Source organism: Plecotus auritus (genome assembly GCF_963455305.1).
Source record: "Plecotus auritus genome assembly, chromosome: 8".
NCBI lineage: Eukaryota > Metazoa > Chordata > Mammalia > Chiroptera > Vespertilionidae > Plecotus > Plecotus auritus.
This window is the reverse complement of record NC_137782.1, coordinates 133,290,533-133,301,732: the sequence shown is the minus strand read 5'-3', so window position 1 is coordinate 133,301,732 and position 11,200 is coordinate 133,290,533. Positions and strand designations below refer to the sequence as shown.

The 11,200-nt window shown below is 39.8% G+C and overlaps 1 protein-coding gene across 2 annotated transcripts; it reads left to right on the top strand.

The window, feature by feature from the left end:
• Positions 1-168: 168 nt before the first annotated feature.
• On the top strand, positions 169-9,234 carry PNO1 (partner of NOB1 homolog; the record flags this gene model as incomplete). Of its 2 annotated transcripts, XM_080683216.1 has the most annotated exons (7): positions 169-438; positions 652-801; positions 3,332-3,415; positions 3,594-3,654; positions 3,869-3,986; positions 7,093-7,163; positions 7,826-9,234. In XM_080683216.1, the coding sequence occupies exons 1-7, from the start codon at positions 232-234 to the stop codon at positions 7,891-7,893; spliced, it is 759 nt and encodes a 252-aa protein (XP_080539342.1). In that variant the 5' UTR covers positions 169-231. The 2 variants fall into 2 exon arrangements, with proteins under 2 accessions (XP_080539342.1, XP_080539341.1); XM_080683215.1 differs by lacking the exon at positions 7,826-9,234 and having other exon boundaries at positions 7,093-7,240.
• Positions 9,235-11,200: the final 1,966 nt, after the last annotated feature.

Sequence of the window (11,200 nt, the reverse complement as noted above, 5' to 3'; positions counted from 1 at the left end):
TGAGTGGCGGGGCCAGAGGGAGACCATAAGAATACGGCATATTTTAGGACAGCCCCCTTCCCTCCCTAGCAAACTCACACAAAAATCCTGCTTCAGGTCCCCGGCGTGGGGACCTCTGAGAAAACGGGGCGGAGCCCTGCGGCTGGTTGGCGAGCACGTGGTGCGCCTGCGCAGCGCAGCGGCGCACGTGTTCCATCCGGAAACGCCTGCAGAGACTGGAGATTCCTGGGGATGGCCGCCGAAATGGAGGCACAGAGCGCTGTGGCCGAGGACGGTTTCATCCAGGTCACCCGCAAAGGTGGCCGGAGAGCGAAGAAAAGGCAGGCGGAGGAGCTGTCCGCAGCGGGGGAGGGCGAGGACGCGAGCCGCATGGACACCGAGGAGGCCCGGCCGGCGAAGAGGCCCGTGTTCCCGCCCCTCTCCGGGGACGGGTTCCTGGTACTGGCGGGACCCGGGACGGGAGTTGGGTAGGGACCAGGGGTAGGCCAAGTCGGTGGTGATGGTGAAGCTGCATGGGCTCTTCTGAAGCTGCAAAAGTGACTCCGCTGACGTTTAATTCGTTAAGAGAAAGGAAGCTTTTAAGTCAGTTGTCATGTTACAGCTCCACCCCCCTTCCTTCAGACATCTGAATTGTGTGTTCTTTTATTGCAGGATGGGAAAGAAGAAACAAGGAAAATTCCAGTCCCAGCTAACAGATACACACCATTAAAAGAGAATTGGATGAAGATATTTACTCCTATTGTAGAACATTTGGGACTTCAGATACGCTTTAACTTGAAATCGAGAAATGTAGAAATCAGGGTATGGAGAATGCCAACCATTTCCAAATATACAGGGATGAACATGCGTGAATAGACTTTCCTCAGTGGAACTTATTTTGTTAAATTATTTTCTCCCAGTTTTCTAATTTAGTGAGTTTGCATTTAACACATATATTAGTTGAGTTCATAAATTGAGCCTGAGATCATACCCAAATAGTGGTTATGCTGTGTATATTTTTTATAATGTTCTGTGTTGAACTGAGAAAAGGCCAACTAAAGAGGTTGTCATAAACAAGTTTGTAAATAATGAGCTGAAGTACTTGCTGCACTATATATTTTACTGGTATTTGGGGAAGGTGTATTTTAGAAATAAGTATAAATTATATATATATATATATATATATATATATATATAGGTATGTATGTAAATATATATATATGTTTACACACACACATATACGGTACTTACACATGTGTATTTTTTTTCCTATGGTGTCAGCCCAGTGGTTCGACAATCAAAATTAATTGACTTTGATCTTTTTCTGATTGCCAACTTTGTATCAGAATCAAAGACCAAAGTTAATTATAATCTGTCTTTTTGAGGATTGTTATACTCTCATCAGGGCTGGTATAGACTCATCTCCACTGAGGGACTAGAATAATGGAATAAAGCTGAGAGGCACTCTAAATAGTTGGTAAAGTTTAAAATAGAGAACTTGACAGTAGACTTCCTTGCCACTTTCATTCAGGTTTTCATAGCTTCATGCCATAACTTCTTGTTTCCTTATAGGTTTCCCTTGCTTCACTGTTTTACATCATCCTTCACCACTCCATCCTCTATGCCAAGCCAGATTAATTTCCCCAGACCACACTGCTTTTATTATGATGACCCGGTATCTTAAGTGTTTCTGAAACACAAGAGTTAAGTTTCTGACTGAACTTGCCTTTCAAATAGGAGTCCCAGTCTCAAGTTTGTCCCACCATCTTTCTGAACATTTTTATATCCATACATATGGGTGGCTTTCCTCTATGACGAAGATCCTCTCTTTCCTACCCCCTTTGTCTTCCTGTCTCAGTTCCCTTCATCTTTTAGCATCTAGCTCAAGTCCTTTCTCCTTTATGATCAGTCCATTTTTCAGTCATGCCTTCAGTGCCTAAACCTTTATTATGTTGAGCTGTCATATGGATTGCAGCACCCTCAGTTTGGGTTCCACTAAGAGTTGTTGATGCTGTTATATGCCAGACACATAGTGGTGCTTTAGCACATACTACATCATTTTTGCCTTTAGGACAGCCCTGTTAGGTAGATGACATATCCCCATCTATGGATGTGGGGAAACTGAGGGTCAAAGGAGTATCTTGGCCAAAGTCATCAAGCTGATAAGTGAATTTTGATACTAGTGGGGACCTCTTGGGATCTCCTACCCTGGCCCCCTTATTTTATGATGAGAGAACTTAAGACCTAGAGTATTTATTGGACTTGTTCAAGGTCATGTTTAGGATTGGGATAGGATCCAGTTTTAAAACCAGACTCATACAGGGTCTAGTTTTATACAACCCTGTATGGTTTCAAATTTGTCAAGTATGTGGTCTCCTCAATTAGATTGTGAGCTTATGTGGGATAGTGGAAATAACAGTTTTGGAATCAGACTTATGTTCAAATCTTTTTTACCTTTTAGTACTTTAGTTGCCTCGAACATAAGTCTTTTTTTTTAAAAGGAGTAGAGCGATTTTTTAAATATATATATTTTATTTTTTTACAGAGAGGAAGGGACAGGGATAGAGTCAGAAACATCAATGAGAGAGAAACATCGATCAGCTGCCTCCTGCACACTCCCTACTGGCTATGTGCCTGCAACCAAGGTACATGCCCTTGACCGGAATTGAATCTGGGACCCTTGAGTCCGAAGGCCGATGCTTTATCCACTGAGCCAAACCGGTTAGGGCGAACATAAGTCTTTATATCACTTAATACTTAGGGTTGTCATGAAGCTTAGAGCTGTAGTACAGAAAGCACCTTTATAATGCATGTCATTTACAGTGGTAGGCATTTTATGAATAGCTGTTTCTGTGGTTATTGACTGAACTCTTTGAGGGCAGGATCCCTGCTTAAACCACTCTCGGTAGTTCGTACTGGAGCTGTTGCTGTGGGAAACATTAGTACATACATGATTAAAGTTGGGAGATTAGATCACAACTTGCAGGGAAGACTGTATTGAAAGATAAGACTACTGGCTTGGGCCTTGATGAGGGGCTGATCTGTGGACGTTCTTCAGCGTGCATGCATTCTGGCTGTGCCAAAGGGATCTTGCTGTTAAACCCAAGTCAGATTTGGATGGAGTACAGTCATTTGACAGCATTTTGGTGGAACTGTCTACCTCTGGAGTTGGGAAAGTTTTATTTTGCAAGTTAAACAGTACTTACCTCAGCAAAAACTGGGTCATGGAGAATACACTGGGGGAAGGATGGTGGTGAAGGAAATGACAATAAAGGGAAAGGTCATTCCTAGTATTTTATTAGAATAGTATCTTTTTCATCACCACCTGTAATGTGTGCCTCTTTTAAAACAGACTTGTAAAGAAACCAAGGATGTTAGCGCTCTGACAAAAGCCGCCGATTTTGTGAAAGCCTTTATTCTCGGGTTTCAGGTAGAGGTGAGTGATTTCATGACATCTGAAATAGGGGCTTGAAAAATACAATGAATGTTTCAATGAATTGGGACTTTTTTTTAAATATGAATTTTCTAGTTCCACAATTTGTGAATTTTAGCTTAACACTCATTCTCAGGGATTTAAATGGAAGGGCTTCACAGCATTCATTTTTATATTGTAGGATGCACTTGCGCTCATTAGGTTGGATGACCTCTTCTTAGAGTCTTTTGAAATTACAGATGGTGAGTGTATGGCGGTCTTTTGTAATGAAATACTGTCCTTTTGTATATTGTGTTTTTCAACTTTCCTAAAGCATCAGTTGATTATTAGCAGCTTTTTAAAAAAAATGCATATTTTATGTCTGTTAGGGAAATTGCATTAAAGATTATCCGTTATGTAGAAGTGGGTGGTGTACTGGAATGGCTCGCCTCTTGAGGTCTTGCTTTTCTCATTTAGTGAAGCCTTTAAAGGGAGACCACCTGTCAAGGGCAATAGGGAGAATCGCTGGCAAAGGAGGAAAAACCAAATTCACCATAGAGAACGTGACACGGACGCGGATAGTTCTAGCTGATGTGTAAGTATGTGATCTTGAGAAAATTGTTGTAATTTACATTTGATCTTTTGTTTGGTCATAAAGATAAAATTACCTCTCAGAAGGTCATAAAAGTTGTATTTTATGCATAGGATTGCCACTAAATCTTTGTCAGCATATGGTTCTGGATGAATACCTACTTTGAAAGCAGATTAAATTAGGGAAATCTTAGAAATTATAGTGTTTTTTTCTCAGTTAGCATGAAGGTAATGTTTGGAACCAGTATTAAAAGGAATTACAGGACAGGTGAAAATGTAGTTTCTCAGGGGAATCTATTAAGTCAGTAGAGGAGAGCAAGGAGTGGATGTTTTAAATGCTATTGTGAGACTTTCCTTTAAAATACGTATATAAAGGCCTTTCCTAAAAGGAAGGTGAGTAGTGCACATTGGGCAGAAACAAGAGAACAGTAATATGGGAACATAAATAAGATGAGACCAGCTTAACGTAAGGGTGCAGGAAGTCAGGCTGGGATTACCCCTCCGTGAGGTTGAAGGTGCTCTTGTTGCCAGGTTGGGATTATTAGCAGATGGCTCAGAGATTATATAATGCACAAAGTTCGGAGACGAAGCAGTTGCCTGCTACTGAATCCAAAATTAATTTTATTTGAAATCGTCTCATCTTTGCTCTAAACTGAGCGGCTCAACTATTTCTGTCCTTTAAAGAATAACTATAGTAATACATTGGTGGCCCTCTTTACCTGAGGACAGGTGTACTATAATTTTGATCTTTTATGAATTGAATCTAGAGTTGGGAGTAGGAAGCCAGGGGAAAAGTTTTTTTGAACTAGAAATTTCAAAAATTGTGAAATATATACCATATGTTAAAATATAGCCCTAAAAACTTGTTAATTTAGAAAGCTAAAAATGAACTGGTTTGCTAATCATATTATGGATAGTACATCTTGTATTTATAAGTGTTAACTAAAAAAATGTACTCGTTGAAATAATTTAACAGCTTTATTGTGGTATGATTTACGTGCAGTAACATTCACCTGTTTTGAGTATACAGTTCAGGGAGTTTGGGCAGAGGTCCTAGTCCTATAAGCCCACTTCACTCACACCGTTCCATCACCCCACAAGTTCCTCGTGCACCTTTGCAGCACCATACCCAGGCACTTACTGATCTACTTGGAGTCACTGTGGTTTTGCCTATTCTAGAAAGTCACAGTCTGTAGTCTTCGGTATGTGGCTTCGTTTAGTTAGCATGTTGTTTTGAGTCTCCATTTTGTTGGATGTATCAGTAATCCCTTTTTATTGCCAAGTACCAGTCCAATGTATGGATATATTGCATTTTGATTATCCACCCACAGATGATGGACATTGGGACTTTCAATTTGATGCTATTATGAATAATGTTGCTATTTAATTGCTTTTTAGATCTTTTGTGTGTGTGTTTTTGTAAATTGAATTACGACTAAAAATTAATGTACTATCTGGTAGTTTTTGCTACAAATAGGCTAATTGGAAATCCACAAGTTGAACAATTTATATTAATTATGATCTTGCCATAAAGTGGACTGTTATGCACCTCTAAGTGTTATTTTGGATGAGTTGCTAATCTGGTAAAATATAATGTGAGCAAGATAGAAAACTAAAAACTACTTGCTCCATATAATGCAGATATGTCAGATAGGAAGTCATGTTGCCTGTATGTCCCGAGACCTCCATTCCATTCCAACTATTGCCCCATTACTTGTTTTAGTAGGAAAACTACTGATGCTTTATATATTCTTGCTGTCTCTGTGTTCTCATCTTTCATGCTTTATTTTAAAGAATTTTATTTTTGTCAGTTAGACATACACATATTTTACAAAGCCCAAAATTTCTACTACCTACCTCCACTTCCTCCTCTTTAGAGGAGTCAATTTCAACTCTTAGCGAATTTTTTAAAATTATTTATCTCTGTATTTCCAAATATCTTATTTATATGCCAGCTTCTTTTTTTTTTTTTTCTTCAGATTCACTGTTGACTATCTACTATAAATGATGAGGATTTAGCTTTCTTTCACCCCTCCCCCCCTCCACCCCACACACTCAACCTTTCTCACAATCCAGTTTACTATTCTTCCCCATCCTGTCTGTGCATTGTGGGTTTTGTTAGACCAGTGTTCAGTATTACCTGCTGCCAGGCTTTGGAGCTCGGGAAGACAGTGTGCAAATGTTTGCTTGACATTGCCTGTTTATAACATGATACTTCTTCAGCTGAGCCTGGTACCCATGTTTTTTACCTTCTCCAATAAACAACTCCCCTCTCCCCCCAATAACTTTGTCAGAGTTACGGAGGGGTGGTTGCCTTTTGCACGGAATGGGGAAGAAAACCTGGGGATCATCCTGAATAGACTTTAACTGATTTTCTTGTTTGTAGCTTCACTCTTACCCCCATTTCAGAAATACCTGAGCCTGTGGGGGGGGGAGAGGGTTCTGCTTGATGTTCCCACTGCCGATTTTGCATGGTTTACTGACACTTTGGAAGATGAGTTGAAAAGGCAGAATGCTCTCTTTAGATCTTTTAAATCGTTCAGCAAGGAACTCTCATTAAAATGGTCTGGGTGATTCTCAGTGAGTACTGAAGAGACTTAAATAATCTTAGAAAGCTATATAGTTGAAATCCAAAGATGTTTTAATTAAGTACAGTATTTCTTGCATTTCTGGGTAATCAATAATCCCGGCTCTGCCAGTGTGTAATCTTGGACAGATTTCTTATAAACCTTTTCATCTGTAAAACGGTAATAGCATCTACCTAGTGATTCTCCTGTGAGGATTAAAGGAGAACAAGTGTATGAAGCTCTAACACACAGAAAGCACTTACTAGTTCTTGGATGGTGGTCATTATTTACCCAAAATCTAATGTCTTAGTTTTGTTTTTATGTTTAGTGTATGTATTTTCTAATATTTTTTATATTTGGACATAATTCACATGCCATAAAATTCCCCCTTTCAAATTGGGTTCTTAGCATATTTGCAGAGTTGTGCAGCCATCATCACAGCCTTTACTTAGAAATCTGTATCTATGATTTTTCATTTCTGGATTATAAGACTTAGTTAAGGAAATGTGCTTTGTTGCTAACTTGTCTCACTTTTTCTTGCAGGAAAGTTCATATCCTTGGCTCTTTCCAAAACATCAAGATGGCAAGAACTGCCATTTGCAACCTCATCCTGGGTAATAGTTTATTTCTTTGTATTTTCTCTGAAAAGAAAAGAGGATCTAGAATAAACCAGATTTGCACATCAGTTTAGAGAAATGTTCAAGATAGCAATAGAGACTCTTGGGGGCAGGCAAATGAGAACCTGAAGAAGAAAGAAAGAATCTTTTTGCTTGGATTCCCTGTCTGCTAGAGAGAAAGGATTTATTGGCTTATATTGCTTAAATCTTCACTGCCTTTCCCTGATGAATGATGTGCACAGAAAAGCCATTCCAGAGCATCAGGCAATGACACCATATGTTAAGTTCAACAAAAAGGGAGCTGCTGATCAGCACCAATCAACTTAATCCACTTGGTCCCATTTCCCACAGGGCAGTAGAATCAGTAACTCGTACAGGAGTTACAGGGAGTGTAGAAATTTACTCAGAAAACACTGGAAATTCTCCCTTGGTGCCTAGGTCTAAGTAGCTTCCTTCCTAAATATTTTGGCTCTTAGGATTTCAAATGGATTTTTTGGAGAATATTTGGGTATGGTTTCCTTTTTAGGCCTTTTGTTAAAGATAGATCCAATGGAAAACGTTCCTTTTCTTTTAGAGTTTTGTAGACCATTTCCAATGTAGCTTCTATATATGTGAGTATAATTCTACAGATAAATAAGCTTGTTTTGTTTCCTCTACAGGAAATCCTCCATCAAAGGTTTATGGCAATATTCGAGCTGTGGCTAGCAGAGCAGCAGATCGATTCTGATTTCAAATCAGAGACTTTTTCTTGTCTTTGGACTGTAGAGAAGAAGAGCTTACAAGTGGTCCCAAGAAACCATGTGAAGAATTTTCGGTCACTTTAAACCTCAGTCTCTGTTCTTCAGTTCTTAGCCAGAAGCATAAACCCAAAAGCACAGATTCGATAGTATTCATTCAACAGCTTTGAGGATAACTTAAGTATCAAAATTTCATACCATTATTATACTTTCAACATTAATTTATTTTACTTTGTTTTAAATTACATGCATAATTTCTAGTTCTCTTATTTGGAGGGAATATTCTTATTTTTCTATTTGAATTTATGTTTTTAAATTATAGATTTATAGCCGAAACCGGTTTGGCTCAGTGGATAGAGCGTCGGCCTGCGGACTGAAAGGTCCCGGGTTCGATTCCGGTCAAGGGCATGTACCTTGGTTGCGGGCACATCCTCAGTAGGTGTGCAGGAGGCAGCTGATCGATGTTTCTCTCATCGATGTTTCTAGCTCTCTATCCCTCTCCCTTCCTCTCTGTGAAATATCAATAAAATATATTTTAAAAAAAAATTATAGATTTATAAACATTTTTTCCCTATGAGTTGTAATTAAAGAACTATACCCAGAAAACCTCTCTGAATCATGTCCCTCAATACTGGTGATGTTACTATTAGAATCAGGTCATAAGCAGCAGTTTGGCTATGCTGTGTGAACCAAAAAGCTAATCTTTCTACCTATTTTGCCACTTGTAAAATTAAAAATTTTTATCACAAAACAAGGTTGACATGTTATTTTTCACATAAGTACATAAGTTGGGTTTATTTCTTCTAAGTAAAATATGGTAAAATAATGTTTTTACTCCTAAGAAAATATGTTCTACAAGTGTAATAGTTGTTTTAACTAGTGTCTGCCTAGTTAAATATTATGATTCAGCTTACGCATTTTTTAAATGAACTCTATAAAGTTCATGTTAGAACAAGAAAAGTATTCAGCTTCTGTTTCATTTATATCAGTTACATGTGCCACTGTTACAATGTAGTCGGTACATTGTATGGGATTGGATATACTTACATATTTTAGTGGGAATCCATTGAGGAATTGCTGGAAAAATTTCCCACCCCAAATAATTTTTTATCCTTTGGCGACACAGCAGCATGAAGAGTATGTACGATGGTAGCAAATCTCTTCATTTGTAAACTTGGGACACTGAATTTTGATTTAGCACCTTGAGTTCTGGGTACCTCCGAGGGAGCAGTACTACTTGGGGTTTGAAAGGGAGACAAAATGTAGAGGAAACTCAATTCTTGTAATGGGAATAACGAAGAAGGAATTAAATAAATCTGATTATCACAGTGATAGTTGATCTTATCACTAAATCAACACCTCAAACCTTAGCCATGGTATCTATGTTTCTATGCCATTTGTCATGCTATACTGTAATTATAGTGTCTGCCTCTCATCCTACTTAGTATCTAGCACAATTTCTGACTAACAATTTATATTTTAGCTGGAGAATGGACATGAGTAGTCTTTTCTTAGTGGCTGGTAAGGGAGGAGGCCTAGATGTTTCCTCCTAGTCATTCCAGAAGATTTGGGTTCCAATACTCATGCTACCTAGAATTAGGATAGAGAAGAAAGCTCATGTTCATCAAGAATCTGGGAAAGAGACCTAACTTTCCTGATCTCAGGCATGTTAAGATTGGGCCAGCATGCTTAATGTTAGATTACTGAAAGTATACAGTGACAATGTATATAGCCATCCTAGAATTTGTAAAATGCTCCTGTGGAAATGTTAATTACTTAATCTGGTCAAATACACAAAGTAAATCTGTAGGAGTTTTGAGAACAAGGAATTGCTCATTTGATCTGGTTAGCTGATAGATTTATAATGCCCAGGGAAAGTGAAAGGTTGAAGTGGCAAAGGACTTTAAATGTTTGTAATGCAATGAGATTTTTGAGTTTGTGGGAATTTTTGAAGACTAAGGACTAATGTTTCAAGACACATGAGTTTGAACAATATTTAAGTCCTGGAAACTACCCAGAAAGATTGAGATGCTTTTTCACAATTTTGTGCACTTTTAAATTGTGGTAAACACATAAAATTTACCATTTTAACCATTTTTAAGTATACATTGTGCAATCATCACCATCATCTCCAGAAGCTTAACTTCCCTAACTGAAACTGTACCCATGAAACACTAATTCCCCAATTCCTCCTCCTCCCTTGGCAACCACCATTCTACTTTCTCTGAATTTGAGAACTCTGGGAACTCATATAAGTAGGATCACACAGTGTTTGTTCTTTTGTAACTGCTTATCCTAATATATAAAAAACTCTGGGTCGTAACGACCAGTAACAACCTCAGGCTGACCAACCGGAAGTCAGTGCTGGTCCCACCCCCAAGCAAGTGGTAAGGGGCAATCAGGCAGGCAAGCAGAGGGGTTAGGGGTGATCAGGTAGGGAGACCAGTGGTTAGGGGTGATCAGGTAGGAAGGTAAGTGGTTAGGGTACATCAGGTAGGCAGACGGCCCCTCCCTGGGCTGGCCCTGCCCCAAGCAAGCGGTTAGGGGCAATCAGGCAGTGGTTAGGGGTGATCAGGTAGGCAGACAGCCCCTTGTAGGGCTGGCCCTGCCCCCTAGCAAAGAAAGAGGGAGGCACAGGCCAGCCAAGCCATTGCACCCCAATCTGCCTGCCTGCAGCGGTAAGCCACTGATGGTAGGGGAAATGGGACAGCACTGCACAGATAGCAAGCAGAGGCATTGGTGGGGGCGGGGCCAGCTACCTGCAGCCTCGGGGAGGAAAGCCCCGATAGGCCCTGATCTCAGGCCAGGCCTAGGGACATTACTCGAGAGGTCCCAGATTGTGAGAGGGTACAGGCCGGGCTGAGGGACCTCCCCCTCTCCAAGTGCACGAATTGTCATGCACTGGGCCTCTAGTCCTATACAATAAAGAGCTAATATGCTAATTAGACTGAACAGCCAAACAACCGTCTGGACAATCTGGACCAAGCTGGAGCTGCGAGGGCTGGCTGAAGCAGCCAGGGCTGCGAGGGCCAAGCCCCGTGCACAAATTTCATGCATCGGGCCTCTAGTTTTATATAATGTCTTCAAGGTGCTCCTTGTTGTAGCATGTATCTATTTTCTTCCTTTTAAATATTCCCTTGTATGTATACCATCTGTCAGGTACATTTGGATTGCTTGTACCTTTTGGCTATTGTAGATGAGGCTGCTATTAACGTATTTGTGGGTATACAAATAAACACCAGTGCCTGAGGCTAAAGAACAGTAGTTAGCAAACCCTTGCTGTGGAAAGACTGTGGC